General features: G+C 40.1%; 1 protein-coding gene across 1 annotated transcript in view; it reads left to right on the top strand.

The window, feature by feature from the left end:
- The window catches only part of agbl4 (AGBL carboxypeptidase 4), a 346,895-nt gene that overhangs the window by 236,658 nt on the left and 87,536 nt on the right, over positions 1–22,701 (top strand). Inside the window, exon 6 of the mRNA XM_053503593.1 lies at positions 8,105–8,144. Coding sequence (XP_053359568.1) covers positions 8,105–8,144 — 40 coding nt within the window. The remainder of the gene's footprint in view (positions 1–8,104; positions 8,145–22,701) is intronic.

Below are 22,701 nucleotides of genomic sequence, written 5' to 3'. Positions count from 1 at the left end.
TAAAGGACTAGAGAGACACATTTGAATTTCAATGAGATTTTATGCAACCACGAGTGGAAACTGTTCACTCACACCTTCCCCCCCCAAAAAATATATGCAGTATATATGTATAAGTAATTTATAGATATTTTTTAAAACAATCTAGAAATAACACAAAATGCCTTTAGAGTACACTTTTACCCTCAATAAAATGTATATTAAAAGTAAAAGGGAAAAAAGAGCTAGGAAGCAACCTTGCATTGGTCACAAAAAAATACAAGTGGAATTTCACATCTAGTTGCTTCAGATGTGTGCATTTTATTACCTATGCCGTGTACTTCTCTTTGTGACTATTGTGTAATTTAATCTGCGTATTTTGTTCTCCAGCCTGTCAAACATGTTAGGCATGAAAACACTAGTCACAACACAAAGCAATAAGTAAACACTCGGGTCGAGCAGCTGCCCTGATGGATTCGCTTTTGTCTAAAATAACCAAGTCTGAAACATAAAAATACAGAGAAATATAAGCACACTTCCCATGTTAATACTGTACATATCTATCATGTGTTCTCAAGCCAAAATGACCTATTAGACTATTCTTATTCTGTGTGGGTCAGTTGTGTACTTCACTAAATTGTAAATCCACCAAGTTAGCGGGAAAAGTAAATCTCCACTCTCTGTACATCAATTAATGTATTCTCACTCATACCGCGTATCCTGTACAGTGTCGCTGGAGGCCGGGAGTCTATCCCAGGGAACTCAGGAGGCACTAGACAGGGTACACTCCAGACAGGGTACACTCCAGACAGGGTGGCAGTTGATCGCAGGGCACACAATCACACACATACAATGCAAAGGCAATTTAGAAATACCACGTAATCTAATCTGGTTTTATGCGGCGTAAAAACCGTGCCAGGTTGTGTCCGGATCGGATCGTCAGCTGTGGGCGGCCCCTCGATGGGAGCAGCCGAAAGAATGATAGCAATAAGCATTGATGGCTTGGTGGTGGGTTTCTCACCTGGGTTTAATTCCCACCCAGCGCCCAAACCTGGATGTCGTTGGACTGTGATACCCAGAGGAAACCCACCAAGCACAGGAAGAACGTGCGAACTCCATGCATACAGACCCAGCGTGGGATTTGCTGCCATAATTTATTCTTTCTATTTAATTTCTACACTCTCTCTCTCTCTCTCTCTCCTTATTGGTTGTTGGTTCTTGCATATCACCGTGGAGTTGGACTTGTTTTGTGTCGAAAGTTGCAGCATGATGACGTTTGACGTATCTTAGTTGGCGTGTAACATATGTGTACAAATTTCTCTCCAGTTCTGACTCAACACCCATGACTCAGTGCTGCGGTTTGTCAGTTACTATTACAGGATTGTCAGGGTGATATTAAGCAGCTCAGGAACAGTATAATGCAAAGTATGTTTTTGTTTTTTTTGTCACGTGACTCATTTTTTAAAAACCGAAAATAAGCTGGTCATCTGAGAACATATCGGTTTTAAATAGAAATGTGTTGATTTATCAACATAGGAATATTTTTTAAATGATTGAAATAAAATTTAAATAAAAAAACGTCATTATTGAACAGGAATTGAATTGATGTGTATTTAAACAATGTCCATTTACACCAATAAAACAAATGGGGAATAAAGCCAGGATGAGTGTGTGGTCCTTGAGCTTTAGTGTGTTTGAGTGTGTGCTCAGTAAGCTGCCAGAAAAGGACATGTAAGATGAGAAGCCCATGAGAGCATGATCTCAGAGTGAGCACTTTCCTCAGACCACTCTCGCATCACAGGGGAGCATCGCAGCTCAGGGGAGGGCCGAGCTGGAAATTAGGGAGGCGGTGGGAAGGGGGGCGATGGGGGGGGGGATGTTTGGGAGTGTAAAGGGAAAGGGGGAAAGGGAGGTGTCAGTGCATGGCGGTGGCGGCGGTGGGGGTGTTGACTCACTCTCACAAGGGTTTCCTTCTTAAAACAAGGTGACTAAGATTGTTGATTTATCTCTCTCTCTCTTTCTCTCTCTCGCTCTCTCTCTCACACACACACACATACACATGCACAGTCACACTCCCTCTCTAGGGATTATTGCCATCAGACAAAAAGAGTCCTGGGAGGACATTGTCAAAGACACTGAGTCTGTGCGTCACTGCTGGTAAAGACGCAAACAACCTAAGTAACTCACAACTAATTTCCTTTACCTCATAACTACATGGTTGCTGTGCGCATGAGTGTGTGTGTGTGTGTGTGTGTCCATGGTAATCGGTAATTTGTGATAATTTTCGGTGCCTCTAACATAATCCACGGTCAACGACTGCTTGCTTAGTGTGGACGCTTTGCCCCCTTGTCATGCCCCCCCATTTGCTAATGTACCCTTCCTCGCAATATTCCAATCAAATCATTTATTCATCTACCTGCTTCCACAGTTTTTTATTTTTAAATAGATAAGCTAAGGTGAAACGACTCAGGTTAATCTTTTAATATTGACCTTACATGAATGTGAAATGAGACTCCAAATTGTTGGCTGGATTTTTAACGAACCCCCTCCTTTCTTATGTGCCCACATGCAGGATAATCATCAGCAAATATGAAAAGTAAATTCAGGAGGAAATATTGCAAATGGGCTTTGGGTAGACTGTGCATGAATATTTAATTTGTTCATAAGGAGTGAGGTTTAGTAAATGAAGGGTTTTGCTGGTGAGCGTTTTTTTTCCTTCCTCTCTCTCTCTCTCTCTCGTCTATCTGCAGACCAGCCATCTTAATTACAGTCGTGCCAGGCTGCAGCCAGCCCAGATTAAGCCACTATTGGAAAGGTGCGAATCAGTCTGATAAGATTAATGGCGTTTTATGGAGAAAGTTTGGGACGTCTGGCCTATTTGGAGTCTGGGCTAAATGTAGGCCAGCAGAAGGAAAGCTGAGGAATATCAGGGATTATGCATGACTCAGGTAGCTCAGTGACTCAGTTATTATATTGTCAGATAATCAGTAATTTAGAAGAAATAGAGAATTGAGTTGTCTGGATTCTGTGTGCGTGTGGTGTGCACGTGCGTGTGTGTGTGTGTGTTTGCATGCATGTGTGTGCGTGTGCGTGTGTATGTGTGGGTGGACTGGAGTGAATATGTGCCAGCATATGGTACTAAGAAAAAGGGGAAGCCCTTAGACACTGGGGCATCTTGGGACGTTTGTGTCTACTAACCCCCCTCTCTCTCTGTATTTAGGGAATTCCCTGGCACAGAGCTTCATTTGATAAAAATTAATACAATCCTATTTTCATGCCCAGAATTGTCCTCGTAATGTCTCTCTCTCTCTCTCTCTCTCTCTCTTTGTGTGTGTGTTCCTGGGAAACACTTAGCATCCCATTCGGGCAGGCTTCAGAGTGACAGTTCGGGTGAGAAAGAGGAGCACAATGCTCTAATTAACTATTATCACAGGAAGAGAATCAGCATTAGGGAAAGCTGCAATGGCTCACTGAGTGTTATTGAAAACTGCTCCACTCTTCTTTTTTTTTTTTTTTAACCTCTTATTTGTATTTTGTGCCATGGCCATTCATTGTGGTGCAGAAAAAAAAATTAAATATATATATATATATATATATATATATATATATATATATATAGTGGTCTCTTATAACTGATTTGATTAAACCCTGTTTTCTTTATTACGCGTTCCTAAACTCAAGCAGTAACACCACACTATATTAAAGACCTAAACAAATATAAAGTGATATTAAAATTTATATCCCTTATTATTTTATAACATAAACATTATAGCTTCCCTACATTACAAAGAATTACATCAGTTTTTTGGGGTTGCTTCCTTTAGTCAAGCTGTAACAATCCAAAGCCCTCAGGCCAGCTTGATTTCTCCACGGCCAGATGTGTGTGTTTAAGGGCACTAAGGGTGGCATCGGCTAGCTCAGGGCAGACTTTTTCCAAAGATATCTTTTAACGTCAGTGGATCTAAGCATGGTTGGATTCTGAGAGCTTTATGATGGTCAGAGCTGATTTCCAGGTCTAGCTCGCTGAGGTTTCGTAAAAGCCGAAGGACATTTTGTCGTTTGCGTTCTGTTCCTTTTAATGCCGTATGCTTAGTGCCACTACCACTAATTGTATTAGACACTTTATGAATACTTACTTCCTGGAGACATCATTTGACTATCTGTCCACGCTACAGTGGCAGGGATCGACGTACTAACGATGCTAATTTGTCCATGGCTCTGTTTTACTCTCGCTGTGCTAGAATCTCCACAGTCCATGATTAACTCAAATCACCTGGAGTATTTTGAACCTTGAAACAAATGAACATGAACAGAGAATGAAATCAACAAAAGTGTTGTTTTTTTTTGTGCTATTCCAACTTTTAACAACATCTAAGCAACAAACTGATTTTTTATATTTATAGATGATCTCCCCTTCTATCAACACGTCACTGTTATGCACCTTGGGACACCTTACCACCTTACCAGGGTGACCTTCAAGCCTAGATTTTATTGAGCTTCTTCTTTCACTTTAAATGCTGTTAGCTGTTCTGAAATATTAGTTTTTCTCAGTAAGAGTGTCTTTAAGATATTAGTTTAAAACGTGGAGCGCTCTTAGTCCTGCCTTGAAGAGTTTGACTGATCTTGAATGAGATGCAGAATGCAGCATGTCCAGCAGGGGGAGCCACAGTAATGACACTTTTTTATTATTCTGTGGACAAGTAGCACTTATGTGTGATTTGTTCCACATCCATATTATATAATAATATTTGGGGGTCATTTCACAGGTTTATGGTGGATACTTTTTAAATATTTTAATGAAATAGAGTAATTACACTGGAGGCTACAAGGTGTGTGAGTGTGTCTGTGTGTGTGTCAGTATATAGTCACCTCCCCTTCTATCTCTAAGTGGAGCCACTCATGGAAAAGGACTTGCCATGATGTCTGAATTTAAAAGAGAGAGAGTATGTATGCGCGTGCGTGCACTCTCCAATCCACAGCATGTCAATGAGGGTATGCTTTGGCCTTTGATTGGACACTTATTGATCTAAAGTATGACTTTTGTGAAATACTTGAGCCCTTGTCACACACTCTCACCAGGAGACTACTTGAACACACTACAACCCCATGAATACATAACCTGGAGTGATCAGTCTTTTTCTCTCATACACATGTCCATCAGCTTAATGGGAACTTTGGAGGTCAAGAACTTACAGTATTTCACACCGAGACAAATTCCTTCATTTAAACACCTCCCCTAATCGCTGCACTTTGAAACTTTTTCACCCCTCTTTTTTTTTTGGTAAGAACGAGCAAAAAATTAATTGCATAAGTTCATGCTTATCCTCACACACATGCACACAAACACAGAGCATCAGTTTCCACCCAAGCACATGGCTGACATACAGAGTGAGACATACAGAGAGTGAGAGTGTGAAAAGAAGAGGAAGAAAGGTGTTGATTAGTGTCACTCAGAACAGCCTCCAGCTTGATCACAGATCTAGAGAGAGAGAAATATATGGGGGGGGGGGGGGGGTTATGAGAGAGAGAGAGAGAGAGAGAGAGATATCAAATGGAAGAGGAGAGAGCGAGTGAGGTAGCACCTCATCTAGCCCACTACCTGCTCCTGTCAGTCCAAAGCAAGTGTGAAGTGTTAAAGTGGGCAACCTCTTACACCCTCCATTACTCCATCTGAAGCAGATGCACACAGTTATTATGAAGAAGAAGATGGCAAACTAGTCACGAGGAGAGATGACACCAAGCCAGTATTAAATAAATATACAAAAATAGACAACTCAAAGTTGATTTCTTTGTTTCTGCATGTGAGATTTGAGCAGCACAGATTGGAAAAAAAGCAAAACACATTAAATTTGACTTTCAAATCATTCGAGCTACATTTATTTGTAATTTCAAATCCAATTAAAATATGGTTTCTGGACATGAAACTCTGTTTCATCAGTCACATCAGATTACATGGGCTTTGTTTCTCTATTCCTGAGGGTGCATCGCTTTTGACAATAGAAATATGCAAACAAACACAACAGCATGAATGCAGATCAGGGGAAATCCTCACTTAGAAAATTCACAACTTTTTGTGTGTTGGATACATTTACAACTATCACTGGCCTAACAAACTGTATAACATGGCCTGGTGGTTGGTGGTCCCTTGTTAATCAGTTTATATTTAAGCAATATCACACTCAAGGTTGTGCTGTTGTACTGAATATAAGCACGGCTGTGATATCCTCAGTGCCTAAGAGCGCATCGTGGTTGTACTGCTATCCAGCACAACCTAGAGTGTGATATTAGTTTTGCATATTATCATCTCTACAAATTCCAGTCCTTATTAACATGTCATTATTTGTTTCTTTATTTATCCAGTTATTTTGCTCCGCCAACATATACAGTATACTTCTGCAAGTGGCAGATCGAACTAACCACCACTGGCAGAGCTGTTGACCAACAGGGTTGAAAGTGGACGTGGACATTATATTTTAGCTAATTCTGATTTACAAGTTAGGGTTCCAGGGTTTAATCCCAAATAGCAATTAAAGAAAATCTAGAGCATTATTTAGGGTGTAAAATCACTTGTTCGACACACTAAGTAGTGCCCTTTTGAAATGACTGGGTGTTGGAGAGGGATTTAGGATTCAGCCATGTGTTAGAAGCTAGTTAGCCTTGTAGCTCACATTAGCCATGAACAGAACAACACGGATTGTTCAGATGTAATTTGGAATGACTTAGAAGCAATTAGTAAGCAGTGTTGGGAGACGTTACTTTTTAAAGTAACTAATAACATTACAAAATTACTGTCTTTAAAAGTAATCAGTTACATTACAGCGTTACTTTCTGATAATAGTAATTAGTTCGAGGTACTTTTACATTGCAGAAAATGAAAACTCCTTTGTGATTTCTCATGTATGTTGTTTTAGTCAAGACCTTTATAATTATTCTACCATCATCACTCAGCGAAGTTTCACCCATAATCTGTTAACTACTAATACCCCTATCTCACCTACACGGTTTCGCACGGTGGCTGTACTGTAAGTAGGGTTCATTATGATTTACCGCAAGCTTTTGGAGCTATTATTAGGTTTCCATCTTTCAGCGCGTTGGTCCTCGCATAGTCAAACCGCATAGGTGAGATAGGGGTTTAACAGCAGGAATAACCGAGGGGGGCGGGTTATCGGTACGGGGCTTGTAGGACGACTTTCACACACATACACACACACACTAACGGATTGGGAATGACTGCTGTCTGGCTCACGGATTACATAAATTATCTGAATAACGGATTACATTTTTGAAAAAATAACTAAATAAGTTATGATTGAGTATTTAAATGGCGGACCTAACGCGTTAGATTATTCGTTACATCAAAAAAGTAATCCAAGTACTCTAACTGCTTTGTAACGCGTTACACCCAACACTGTTAATAAGTAAGCAAAAAGTAGTTGATACTTAGTAGTTGATCATAACATTATCAGATGTGTTTTATTGTGGAAGAGCTTCTGTGACTGCTTTTGAATGTGGGTTTTGGCAGGCAGCTGTTCTCCCCTCTTTCCAGTTCTGCGGACCATACCAGCCTACTTTCCCATGCTGGCGACCAACAGTTAGTGTATTTAATGATAGTTAGCGTGCCTGTGACACGAAGTAATACTTAATGTATAGTTAAACTTCTTTATGTTGTTTTGCTCCATATTACTACTTTGTGGAATCCCAGCATCTCATCCACTCAGATTGTTTAGTCATAACTAACTGTTGCATAACCTTCTTTAACCTTGGTATTTGCAATTTATCTGAAAATTTAGAGAAAAAGTTAGATTTATTTAAACCTGTCCTGCTGTTTAAAAAATCAATGATTTATTTAAATGTCTCCCCTGTGGTAAATATTTTATCCCCTGCCGCCTATGTACATGACTTTTTTTCTGGTTCCCTGAAGGACTAGCTCGTGGTGCTTTCACTGCCATGACCTAGGGTTGATTTCTGGTCAGGGAGTGGAAATAAAAGTCACCAGATATCCAGGAAGTAACAATAATCCTACACAATTAGGGCTTATGAGCTTTAATTAAAGCAAACACTGCACCAAAGTCTTTCTTTTTTATTATTTAAAATGTAATACACATTTCTTCTACTTCTCCCGTTTTAGCAACAGCGAAAGTTGGACCTCCTCACCATCACTAACCCCGGTGAGTACATGATGTTCCTGTGTTTGTGTGTGTTCATGTGCTCCTATCCATTTCTTTTTGTAATAACCCCATTTTATGTGAATTACCCAAGCTATTGAGATAGTAAGTAAAGAAAAAAGTAATTTAGGGATTTTTCCCCAGTCATACAGAACCACATCATTTAACATCAATGGGTCTAAGCATGGTCTCTGGTGTGGTGAGGGGGAACTCATGCTTTTGATGAAGCATCTGGGTGATGGCAGTCAGCATAGTCCGAGCACACAGAGAGATAGATGGGGAAGTCTGAAAGAATGCAGTGCCCATATGTCTAAAATATCTGGCTGCTCTAATGCACTTTGATTAAAATAACATTTATGGAAGGCATGCTGAGTGGGCTAATTTCCAAAGCTTCCCATGGCATCTGTTCCCCATCTGCTTCGACTGTACTGCTGACCTTCACCTGTAAATGCAAAACCACTTCAGAGTTTAGTCTCTTTAATTTATTTTTTTAATAACACTTGATTACCATTCCTTTTTATTTTTGCTTGGTTTTGTTTTTATGTTTGTTTTCCTTGCTTTTTGCTTCTTTTTTTTAAGGTAATCAGTGTGACCAGAAAAACTCTGAACCTCTAAAGAGCTGTTTGGCTTTTTGTATCTGCAGAGTACTCCATCATGTCAGGACTGAATGACTATACTAGCCTACTTCCACCAAATAGCTGATGTAAAACAACCATTAAAGGGAAACTAAACAAGTCTCAGGGTATGAGTTAAATCCCCCAGCATTTTTCAACTGCATTTAAAACACTACTTCATGCATGGGCATTGGTGGCTCAGCAGTAGGTTTCTCGGCTACCATGCGGAAGGCCGTGTTTAATTTCCACCCAATGCCCAAACCCCAGCCACTGCATGTATTGGCGATCCTGAACCCAGATAAAATGGGAGGGTTGCGTCAGGAAGGGCAGCCCACATAAAAACCTGAGCCTTGTTGTGCGTATGCTGCTGTGTGTTGTCTGCTGTGGTGACCTCTCGTCAGAAGCAGTCGAAAGACTAACACCACATTTAAAACACTAGTTCATAGACCATTAACGAAGAGTTCTAAATCTATAATGATCAGCCATAACATTAATACCACCATGATATTAGGCAGCAAGTTAACAGGGAGGTCTCAAAGTCGATATGTTGGAAGCAGAAAAAATGGGCAAGCATAAGGTTTGACATGGCCCAAATTGTGCTAACTATACGACTGGGTTAGAGCAAGTTTAAAAAGGGAGGTGTTGTAAAGTGTTCCCAGAGCGATCAGAGTGCCCATGCTGACCCGTGTCCACTGGTGAAAGCTGGACATTGGGCATGTGAACTCAACCATGGGGCGATGGAAAAAGGTGGCCTGGTCTGATACAGTGGGTCACATTTTGGTTTCCATCATGGAGACAGGTAAATGTACAGTATGTAACTCACTTGCCTGGAGAAGAAATGCACAAACGTGCACTATAGGAAGAAGTCAAAACTGGAGAAGGCAGCTTAATGCTCTGGGAAATATTTTGAAGGGAAATCTTCATTTACACTGTGTCCTCTAATGCCACGGTATTCTTCCAATGGCAGTGGTATTTTTCAGCCTTTTTTAGTAATGCACCCTGCCACACTGCAAAAAATATTTCAGGAATGGTTTAAGGAACATGACAGAGAATTTAATGTGTTGGCCTCAGATCTCCCAGTCATCTCAATTTAATCAGGAATCTGGACAATATGCTGGACAATTCCGACCCATGAATGCCCCACTTCGCAACTTACAGGGCTTAAGGGGATCTGCTGCTAATGCCTTGGTGACAGATATCACGGTGCACCTTCAGAGGTCTTATGGAGTCCATACCTCAATGGATTAGAGCAGTCTAGCTATTACATGGAAGACCAACACAATGTGGTTTTAATGTCATGGCCCATATATGACTATGGTGACTGGCCCATTTTTCCAGCACATTCATTTTGAGAACTAACTTGTAATGTCTACAATAACATTAGGGCCATAAAGTCTTTTATTCCAACATTTATTCTTATAATTATACAATTTGACATTATTTCAAAAGTGTGTATATATATATATATATATATATATAATTGGCCATGCTAACAATCATCAATAGACATTTAAAATACATGAACACATAAGGTAAATGTGAAACTAAAGTAATTACCCTTACAGTAAAAAAAATTACTCCTAAGATGAGTTCTGTTGGCCTTGAACATAAAACATCTGTTCTTCTGTAGTTTTCTCCAACTTTCTAATGCTGAAACAACACAGTAACATCTTGACAAAAATGCCAAGTGCTTTTGTATTTTCTTTGGGCTGTATTGGCTACTCATAAAATGCAGCATGCTTTTTCGAAAAAGAAAAAAGTGCATAAAATCAGCATGGTTTTGTGAAATTCAAGTATTCTTATGGTCCATAATTGGGTCAATATACTTTTTAGGCACACATCAAACAAAGAACATCCTATTGTACATTAAATAAAAAAGATAACAGGCACAAATAAAACATCAATTAAAAATATAACTCAGTATTGCCTGAAAACAATTGGAAAGAAAAAAGAAAAGAAAGAAAAATGTATAAATTCTGCAAAATATTCAACAAGTGAACTAAAAGGGGTAGTGAACCATTGACGATACTGAGAGGAGACAGAACCAAAGCCAAAACAATGACACACACAACTCAAACACATGGAGAGTTAGGGTACTGTATGTCTTCTCGCAATGTGATTCATGACGTGACCACAAAGTGAAAATCCGCACAAATCCACAAGAGGACAAATTACACAGATTCATAGGTTAAATACCGAAAACCATTGATTACAAATTTAAAGCATTTTGCAGAAACAAATGTTTAAACTAAATGTTTATTAACTGCCCTAACATTTGCCCTTAGGACTCCATTACTCATTTTTAAATGAGCAGTTTTTTTGTTCTAGTTCTGTCCAGGTAATCTTGTGTAAGTCCTATCTGTGATAATTGCACCTACGCCACAAATGCAGTAGACCGAGTTTAGATTGAAAAGCATTGCAGACAGTTTCGAACTCCTTTAATCAGTTTTGTTTACTTCGACCCAGGGAATAAATTATTTCAGCGCTAAAGATAAAAATACTGGAAGAAATATACTGCAAGTCATTCCTTTGTGCTATATAACATGTCTTTTCTTACTCAGTGTATATCTCTGTTTATTAGGTTGTAGAGAAAATGTGTGATGATCTTTGACCTTGTTTTGTCTATCCTGAGTGTGTGGGAAGCCTTTTTTTTTTGCAGTTTGGAAAACAGCTGGTGCTCTGAGATGACTCAGATAAAGCAGTGGCACATAGGACACACTGACCTTCTGTTTGCATATTGTAGTGTGTGTAAGTGTGTGTGTGTGTGTGTATATGTGTGTAAGTGTGTGTGTGTGTGTATATGTGTGTATGTGTGTGTGTGTGTGTGTGTGTGTGCGTGCATGTGTGTGTGTGTGTGCGTGCGTGCGTGTGTGTGTGCGTGCGTGTGTGTGTGTTTGTTCATGAACATCTGCTCCGATAAGTAAAAATGTATGTAAAAGTGTGTGAAGATCAAGTGATATTCCCTTGTTTGCTTTGGAAGGTCTTTGAGGTTTTCACTCTGCTCACACTGCTTTATTTTCACATATCCCGTGTCTTACCTTATTCCCTGCTCTCGCCATAGAGGGGGCTCCAATACCCTGGCCCCTCATTAGCTCCTCCAAGTGAAGTGCACTTCACCCCCAGCCCCTGCCAGCCCCCATTTAATTGGACACTTGAGCGGCACGATGTGCATCTAGCTCTATTGAAGTCTGACATTTCAAACTGCTGACCTTTCTAGCGCACGCCGCAGCTAAATAATGATTAGACCTGCACATTGTTCATCCACAAAGCTGGGCCTGCACGAAGCTCTGCATACAGGCCAAGAAATGGAGAAGAAAAGGAGAGAAATTTGACGGAAGCAAGGGCCAAAAAAAATGTATCATTTCTAGCCAAAGTGTAGGTCTGAGAAGTTTCTGAGGCTTTGGTGCTCCCAGCTAGAAAATTGAGTTCAGGCATCTTTTCAGAGGCTATTGTCAATCTATTGATTTGAATGCCCTTTTCATATCGCCAGACTCCACGGTGATCCTGTGTTATTGTAAAATTAACGTTGGTTGGTTTGTGTTCAGTCTTTTTTTTGACTTACTTTCTCACTCTCCACCATTACAAAAAAAAAAAAAAAAAGGGTCAATTACATTCATGAGTCTTGAAGAGATGTGGGAACCTGCTGGCCAGAGCTGAGATAATAGACAACCTCCATATCTCCTCTAATTCTGTGTGTTTTTCTCTCTGGGACTTCTCTGAAAACACACACACACATACACACCTCGCTGTTAATGCATTCGATCTCTCAGAGTTCCTCCTTATTTTCTTTTAATCTGTTGATTTCCACACCCGGCACAGCTCGAGGCGAAACGCCCTTTCCAAACACGGTTAAGTAAAATCCCCTTTGTTTTCTTTTTGCTTCAGTTTATGAAATCTCAGCAAATCTTTTCAGGTATCTTATCTCTCTCTCTCTCTCTCTCTCTCTCTCTCTTTCTCTCTCTGTCTCTGTTTTTCTCTCTCTCACACACACTCACATACACACACATTTTGTATGTTTCTACCAGAATGTTGGCCTGAGGCTGAGAGTTGCAGGGATAGACTCTCTTCCTAGCTCAATACCCTGACTTCTGACTGTGTAAGATGCTATGTTTTACTATAACCAGCATTGCCAAAGTGCCTGCTGCCCAAAAACCCAGTGAGAAGGGAGAGGAAGATAGATAGCCGATTTAGAATTATATAGGGGCTGACAGGGACGTCAATTATAAACCACTATTAGACTAGTTGTGATGAAATACTATAATTGCCCAAATTATAGCCTTTCCACACCAATTTGCATGGTGTGTATCCAGAGACTTCATCATTAATGACTTTATAATGCTATGAGGGAAAACAATTGTGTTAAAAAAAAAAACGTAGCCGAGGGAAAGTGATGTGTGTGCAAGGACAGTGACTGAGAAAGAGAAACAAAGCATCTGGTTATGCCATTGGCCATCGGACTATTTTCCAGCTGATTTTTGCGAAATGCACACAGAGAAGCGTGGCGAAAGCAGTGTGAGCGTGTTAATGAAGAGTAAATCAACACGGTAATGCAGCCTGCTAAGATGTGAGGTGTGTGTGTGTGTTTGTGTGCGTGTGTGTAGTAGGGCTTGTGGGTGCTCCTGAGAAAATCTGCGTCATTACAGTGTTATTTAAAACATGTCTGGATTCCAGGCCCCGAAGCTTTTCGACGACTGCTGCCTCCAGTTTATACCCCAGCCTTGCAAATAACACAATTTCACGCCTTCTTCACATAATCAGCCATGAGCTTTCCATTTGCCATGTGAAAAACAAAACAACAAACACACTAAAGATGCTAAATGAAAATGCATTGTGCAGCTGCTATTAACTTGTCTTTTCCTTTTCAAGAACCCGTGCCTGTGTGGGAGAGAGGAGGAGAAGCAAATATGTGAGAAAATGTAAACAACATTTTAAGGGCCTCTCTAGCATGACAGCCGAGACAATGGTGACAATTTCTTTGTCACCGTGGCCACTGCTGTTGCCGTGCACCACAAATCCATAAAAAAAAAAACTTAATTTCAGGTTGAGGGGCCTTTTGTTATTTCCTGCTTGAGTGTGTGTAATGAAGGTGGGTGCTGAGGGGGCTTTATAGTGGATTGAGTTAGTGGATGGTAGCAGAGCTAAGGGCAAGATAGAGAGACAGAGCGGGAGGTAGGGATAGATAAAAAGCGAAAGAATGAAGAACATGAAGAAGAAAAAGGAGCATCTCTTCTGTTTGAGACTTCATAGCCACCAGTCGTCCTCTGTTCACTCTAACAGTGCTGTGCCCACTTGCTGCCGCTGGCTTCGTTAAAATGGCGATATGGTTACCTAGTTACCAGCAGGTCTTGTTTGCAGGGTCACTTCATTAGCTCGTCGCTGCCTCTGCGGCAGAACGGCATGTGTTGGCTCAACAAAGAGCAGCGAGCTGTCACACTCAAGCCGCTGCTCTCCGCCACAGCTGCTTATCAGATCAGCCCACACACACACACACACACACACACACACATACATAACACAAACACACAAATACACCTTTCCTCCTTCGCTGAAGATGTTTGCATGCCTTAACGGACAGTGATAAGCCTTGTTCTCCTGATGTCAAATTAGCATACCTACTATATCTGGATGGGAAAATTAGTCACTCCATGTAAACATGATGTCGTCTCTCATTAGGGTCGAAGATGAACTAAAGCTGTGCAGAGGGCATATTTGTATGGGATGCATTAATTGCTCATGAAGCACGATGGCTTCGATGCCAGTGGTAAAATATTGACATTGGTATGTGTTATGGTAAATCAAAATGAAGGAACTAATGCAGCTAGCCAAAGAAGAACCTCATGTACATAGTCGTTCAGGTCAAGGGACTGATAATAACAAATGTTTAAATAAATAATAATAAAAAAAACTAGAATTAGGGTGCTTTCACAAAATTTTCAGCCAAGTGCAGTATCTTCTGACATCCTTCCATAATTTAAAAATGCTAAAATTGTATTCCAGGTCCTGTATGAACTTACTGTATGGATTGGCAGCAGTTATTTTTACCTGCAAACTGTTTTCACCTGCACAATAACTCCTTATTAAATACTACTTCAATTTAAGAGAAAGTACAGAAAAGTTTATAGACACCTGATCATAACAAAATTTGCCACAAAATTGGAAGGCCACAGTGATATAGGATGCCTTTGTATGCTGTAACATTACATATTCCCTTCACTGGAACTAAGAAACCCAAACCTGTTCCAGCCTGGCAATGCCTCATGCACAATGCAAGTTCCATGAAGGAATGGATTGCCAAGGTTGGTTTGGAGAATCGGAATGACCTACATAGAGCCCTGATCTCAACACCTTTGGGATGATCTGGAATGTTGACTGCACCTCAGGCTTATAACCTGACATCAGTTCCTTTTGTGGCTGAGTGAACACAAATCCCCACAGCTACATTCCCAAATCTAGTGGAAAGCCTCCCTAGAAGAGTAGAGTTTATGACAGTAGCAATGGGGGGACTAAATCTGAAATGGGATGTTCGAAAAACAAGGACAAACAAAGGGTGTGTAAAGGCAGGCTTGTTTGAACACTTTTTATTTTAAGTGGGACTTTTTAAGAGCTCTTTTACACAAACACATAGCTCAGGTTTTAGCGCTCCCTTTCATTCTCTTCTTTTGCTTTCCGCTTTATATTTCAAGGTTCACTGCAACATGTAGACAGATAGACACATTCCCTGACAAGGTATGTGCTTTCCTATTTACCTGACCCTCAATTCCCCCACAGAGTGGCTCCACGCCTCTGCTGCCACAAACCCCCAGTGCCCATCCCAGATCAGTGAGCCATCTAGACTCGTGGCATGGGAATTACCTCGAATTTGAAGCACCAGAGTGCCAGATACCAACCAGTGATCCACGCCTCGGCAGCTTTCATGTGGTGAAGCCACTGGAGTGGGCAGTGGTTCAACAGGTATTAGCAAAAAGCAGAGACTGCCCACTTGATGGCCAGATATTCCTTCTTAATGGTGTATTTACTTTCCCCCACTGAGAGCTTACAACTTCCCTGTATACAGCATGGAACATTCCTCCCTCTAGATCACCTGAAAAAACAATGTCCATCCGTAAAACTAAAGAGCGATAAATTACGGGAATATAAGAATGGGCCCCTAAATTGGTCTGGATCGGTACACTGCACCAGAGCTGGTGTCCCATTTTTAGCAGGATCAGTCAGTTATGATAACAGCCAGATAATCCCAGGAACTTGCCTGATTTTTGGACTTGGGTCTGCAATTGCTGTGCATCCCACCCACCAGATGTTGTTTATGCCATTGTTAGTGGCAAAGTTTATTGGAGGCCGCAGACCACCACCCCTGGAGGAGTCACAATTTGGTATTTTTTGAGATTCATGCAGCTTAGCAGAGGCAAAAACTCCTCTCTAAAGTGATAGTAGGAGGGGAACAGAGTGAATTGGGATGCACCTTTTGTCTAGTACCAGCTCCACTCTCTTGGAACTACCGAGATACAGGTACTGTACTAACCTGTATCAACCTTTATCAATTACTAATTAAAGCATGAAGGCCCTTAGCATTAACACTGAAAAACAAGACTAATTTCTGCAGAACCAGTGGATAAGATTATGCGAGGACTAGCCACCACCTCCATTCATGTTTATTCGCCCAGTATTTAATGAAAGTTAGTAAGATATAATTTTTTCCAGTGAACACACCACACCATCACTATTTGCACTATACCCAATTCCCTGGCTTATACCAAGCCTTGATGTGTCAAAGTCTTGTTATAACCTAAATCCACCAAGGCTTCAACAGAAACACCAACAGAACACTAGGCCTCATCCCCGAACCCTTGAGAATGGGCTTTAATAGTGAGGTCCTCTCTCTTGTGACAGGTATGGGTGACGGATGGGAAACAATAGGGTAAGAGTGGAGAAAAGATAAAAGAAGTGATGAGTCGTATCCACCTGCTCCCTGATATACCATCAGATGGTCCAGCTGGATAGACTCAATTAGAGACATTGCTCAGTAGCACTGGATCCACTTTATTATTCCTTGCAGCACACAAACAACGATCTGCATAAGCACCACCAGAGCGCCAACTTCCTTGATGTGGTGGACCACTCCCAACACCCACCAGCTGCAGGCGTCTCGCAGCTCTTACAGCAAGCAGATGCACTGTTCTTGTGCTGTGGGGTGCACCCGTCTCTTTGGGACATCTCTTTTTTTCAAGTTGGAGTACTCCAGCATGTTATCATTATTATGTTATCATGTCTGAGAAATTAAGGAGGGAAACACAGACACACTCTAACCTCAGGCTTTAGCTCTTTTCCATGTATGGTTCCTGGTTCACTACAACACACACTGACACTAATTAGCCACATTATTTGACGGTGTGGCTTCCATCCCTCTTACCTAACTAGTGCACCCTTTACAGAGCACAGGTGGCCCCCTTCCACCTTACTGCTATTGTTTAGGAATTGCTCCTAAGGTGGTTTGAAGGTACTCCTGAAAGCCCTGTGAATACTGAATGTCGTCTTCTGGTCTTATTACATCAACCTTAAAGTTTCCAACAACCCATCAACTTCAAGGTTTGATGTTTAACTACTATAGGTACTGTGGGATTCGCTTCATGGCAGCTCCTACCTGGCCTAGTCTGACCATTTTTCTCTGACCTCTCTTGACAAGACATTTCTACGTATAGAACTTTCACTTCCTCTAGATTTTTGTTTTTCACACTAATCTGAAACTCCAGAAATTGCTGTGTGTGAAATTCCCAGATAGGTGTATAGAGCAGCCCGACTATACAACAATCAAAGTCACAATGATAAAGAAATATTTTGAGACAGAGAGCCAGTTTACCAAATGTAGTGAGTCTGCTCGAAGGTGGTAGTATTACTTGTTTCCAAACTAAGTGAGTTCTGCATGCAGTGAAGGTCAAATCTTGATAAAGTTCATAGTTACAGTACATTTTATAGTGAAACAGACAGAAGAATTAGATGCCCTCTGTTAAATTATCTGAGCCACAAATGCACCATCACTGCCTAAAACTTTTTTTTTTAATTTAGCCCAAGAGTACAAAACTCACTTAACCTCTCAACACCAACATAATGCAAAGTAGAGTGGGGCGTGACTGCTATTCTATTTTTTGCCACAGTCATTTACCTCAAGTATAAAGCCTACTGAGACTAATGTGGATGATGCTCAGGATCCAATAATAAATGGTTTTATGGTACATAATGGTAAATATTTATTATATATTTTTTTAAATAAGGCAAGTGGTGTGCCAACAGGTACAGCGGATTGTCTGCCCACCATTCCTACCCATAGAAAGAAAGCTCCAACTACCTTCAGTCAAGCCCCTCCCAACCCAACAGGGGTTCAGCTCAGGTTGGCATGCTAAATAAAGTTAGTATTAACAAGGACTCACACATGTCATCACACAGCATAAACATACAAAATTTCCTAAAGTGTTGATGGTTCGTGCCGATTTAGAAGAGCAGGACTTTACTGGCTGCTTTTCTTGGTAATAAATTCTTTATTTCTGGTATTTGCATTGTTAGCATTGTTGGTATTGTTAGCTAAGAGATTGGCCATTCAAAAATGCTTATTTTTTACGTTTCATTGAGACATCTGTAGACAAGACATATTTCGTTTGTTATGTCATACACAAATTATGTATGACTTGCATAAAAATCACGTTAATCGTGATTAAGTTAATATTTTTCTCTGCTTAACTTAAACATCTGCGATTTTTTTTCTGATGTTACTAATGATAACATTCTGTACAAACAGCCTTGCTAACACAGGTAAAATCATATTCATAAGGTTACATGGGAGGTATAGCTCCCTGATCTGGGTGAATCGATAGGCCCTGGAGTGAGAGTGATCCTAACGAAACGCATTGAGTTTGAGCACTAGTTCAGCACTGATCATTTGTTCATTTAAAAGAAGATCAATGGTCCCCCTGCTGTGTCACAGAGGATACGCAGTGGGTTGGCTCACCAGCAATGATACCCTTCTGAATATTTGATGTGGAGGAGGGTTGGGGGGATATATTACATGATATAGTTTTGCAGCTGCTCTCTCTGTCAGTTATGCACAGGGTATCAGGGCGACTCCCATTAGTAATCGATGGTGCTCCGCTGCGGCCTGTTTGGAGGCCACTGTTCATTTCATGGGCTATCACTTTTTTATTACCGGGCTGATGCGGTCACGGCCAATTAATTATTCATGATGTGCTAATTCAGGGACAAAATAAAGTAATGTAATTATGATTGGTTCAATTAAACAAGAGAGAATCTGTGCTGGCTAAGTTGTTTATCAATATAAGATGAAGGCGCCAAACAGCTCCTTTCTTGATCGACCCTGACTGTCTCAGCTCCCCGAACATACTGGACTCTTTATTTTAAAGCATATTTGTAATGCTCTCTAAATGATCCTGCTGTCCCCGGCGTGCTTCAGAGAGTCTGGCAGAGGCAGCAGGTATTGAGCATGCCAGACGTTTGGCTGTTGCTTAGGCAGTGATCATACTCTCACAAATACACAGCCGCTTACACACACAGGCACCTGTGCAATCGTCTGTCCTTCTCCCAATCTGGCACAGGTGCAGCGTTTTGATTGGCCATGTGCTAATGGCTAATATGTTTGCGCCTAATGCCAGTGTCATTGCTCCTCATATTTATCTCGCTCTGTCATCATCATCATCGTCACCATCATCATCATCATACTCATCCGGCAAATTGCTTTCACTTCACCCGATAGCTGGCCATTTTTAAATTCCAGTCACAGAACAGCTACCTCCCGTTCTGGAGCCCAGCTCCATCAGCTACATCATTATAAAGATTATCCCATGTCTTTTATTAAATGGCGGTTAATGTATCACCAATAAAGATGAATGAGGGGAGCTGGGAGACTCTAATTGGAGGGACATGATGTCTGACTCAGTGTTGGCAACTACTTCTGCAGTGCCAAACTCTTTATGAGTCGCCATCCTGGGCCACAACGTGTGTGGCTCCACAAACAGATGCTTGTGTCGTTTTTTTTTTATGTTTTGTAGCCTTTTTGGTGTTGTGATGTTGGACAGTACATAATTTACATTTGCCACGAACAATTCAGAACTGGTCAGGTTGTTAATTTTTAAATCAAGTTATTTAAATGTATAAGTTGGACAGGGAGGACAATTTTGAATGAAATGGCCCATCAGATGTCACTGTGGCTAAATTCTGGTAAAGATCCATCACGTTTTAGCCAAAATGCAGTTTTTCTTTCTCAACCACAATTTAAAGAAATACACAATAGTGCTAAAGGTTTATGGACACTTGACCGTCAAAAGAAAATCTGTGTCTTTCAAATTGTCGTTACAACACTTGTTTTAGTGCTATAACAATACAAATTTTCCTTTTTGGAACTCAATTTCTGAATTTTTTCTGTGAAAAATCATGTCAGGTAAGGATGCATAAATGCTAGTTGCATTTATTTTACATTCTATTTAAAGATATTTAATTCTTTACTAGGAGGTTTGTCTAGTTGTACAGTATAGTTAAATGCCATGACAAAATGGACACAAGCCTGATGTCACCAATGATTTTGTGCATGTCAATGAATCTTTGTTCTTTTTTTCAACTTTTGGCGGTAGACAGATTTAAAACTGCTAGAACTTTCATTCTGGTTGAGGCTGATGCAAAAGATAACCAGATTTTAGTCAGGAAATCCTGTGCACAAACGACCACATTACACCACTATATAATTTCATTTAATGTATTGTAATGTCTAATTAATTTCTTCAATTTAACCTTAAAAAATATTTTCATTAATGAAAATGTATGACTTTTTTACACTTTATATTGTTATAGGTTTTTTATTTAGCCGTGTACCATGGGATATGATCGTTTCAGCGATTCTTATGGTGGAATTATTGTTTCGGGTTCCCTTCATTTCAGACTTGGTATAAGGGATTTATACACAGAGGAGAATGAACAAGCATGAGTGAAACAAGCTCATATTAATCTTCATTTAGACTTGGTCCTTTCCACATTTTTTTTTCTCGGCATGGACACTGCGGCACTTCTTTTCACTTCAGGTTTACTTGAATCGCTTACCCATAGCATCTGTAGATTCTTATTGGAGCAGACTTGTGCTGAAGGAGAGGTGAGCTATTGAGGAGCAGATTAGGCTAGTGCAATCGCGCTGCACAGCAACTATCCAGGTCATGCTCCTGCCCTCAACTCACTCTCTCAACACACAGCCAGGGCTATGGGGAATTTTTGTAAGATACTTCAATTTCCTCAGAATATTTGATTCTGACATAGACTTTTGTATCCTTTTGTATTTCTTATTTTTTCTATAAATATACTTCTTATTTGTAATATTTCTTAACTATTAAAACTGGTACCTCTGAAGCATCACAAATTTTTTAATAAAGAAGAAAATTATTTGATTTATATAACAAAATGAATATGGTGCTTCTTTGTTAGATGTGTTTTTAGATGTTCCTTGTACTATTGTGTCTGTTTTAAACAAGGAGTGAGAAGCTTGTCTATGAAGCCACATGAAAACAGGTCAGCATTCTGTCCAACTGAGTCAAACAATGACATGAAAAAGAACTGCGTAAAGGAAGTACCATTGAAAGTTCTGCATCGCTTGCTTTTCAATTACGCCAGATGAAGCAGAACGAAATTGTTAGTGCCGTTTATCGAATGTGCACCTCTGTGTAATAAAGCGCAAGCCAAGGAATCTTTTGCTGTGTACAACAGCCTGTCTGTGAGATCCCTTTTATTGTCAGGTAGCTTGTGTGAGTTTATTAGAAACAAGGAAGGCATAAAGAGAAAGCCACTGACACACTTCTCAAAACACCACAAACACACAGACACAGTCAGTGCCAGTCATCCTGAAGAATACCTCTCTCTCTCTCTCTCTCTTTCTCTCTCCCTCTCTCTCTCTCTGTATTCTGGTGCAGAACAAAAGCAATAGCTGAATGAATCGATTATGATAATGAACAGTTGGTGTGAAGAGCATTTTCCCACTGAATGAAATTGAGATGATGGATTATTGAAAAAAACATTAACCAAGATCTTTATGCATTGCTAGGTACGCTCTTTCTCTGGAACAAAGAACTGCAGATTTCTTTTATCCTTTGACTATCGGGTCTATTCACCGGAACATTTTAAATTCTACAATCTGCTGAATTACGATGACAACCACCAGTAATTTCAAAACATACACTAGTAAAAAGCCTGTCATTTTGATGTGCATGAGATGGTAGTGTTCTACTGAAACCCCTCAATTAAAATTTACACCTTTCCCTCCGATTTGTAAGAAATGTGTATTAACGTAATGACAATACGAGTAGTCAAGCAAACCAAGTATTACACAAAACAGTTTAGAATCAATGCATCATACTTCTACTCATTCCTGTTTAAGTGATTTAGAAACTACTACACTGTCTATAGCGGAAAGAAATAAAATTATATGTAGTTACAAGTGTGAGGACTATTGTAAGTGTTGCTCTATCAGGAGATCCTAAGATGTCCAGAGATTATCCTGTAGAGATACAGTAATGTCTGTGCAGCAAACCACTATTCCTTACCTTGTCGCTTGTGTGGTGCAATTAAGGGGGCATGTTTGTACTATCTTTCACCTTAATAATAACTGAAGGGACATAATCGGATTTTAGGCAAATTAATGTACACTGACTGTATGTTTAAAACTTTATCATAAAATTAAATAAAAGTTTCACAACATGAACCTTCTGAGGTCAAAAATACATGAGATAACACGGTAGATAACATGCACTTATGACGGTACACCCAAGTTATAAGAAAAGTATGCTTACTACTTAGGAATGTATTTATTCACTGAAAACATTTATTCATAAAATAAATATTTGATTAATGGTAATTACCTTTATAGTTTCGTTACGACTATTTGTTTTTGAGTAGAGTGGCACATTGGC

This window comes from Clarias gariepinus, chromosome 9, assembly GCF_024256425.1.
Source record: "Clarias gariepinus isolate MV-2021 ecotype Netherlands chromosome 9, CGAR_prim_01v2, whole genome shotgun sequence".
Taxonomy (NCBI): Eukaryota; Metazoa; Chordata; class Actinopteri; order Siluriformes; family Clariidae; genus Clarias; species Clarias gariepinus.
This window is presented reverse-complemented; position numbering and strand designations above follow the sequence as displayed.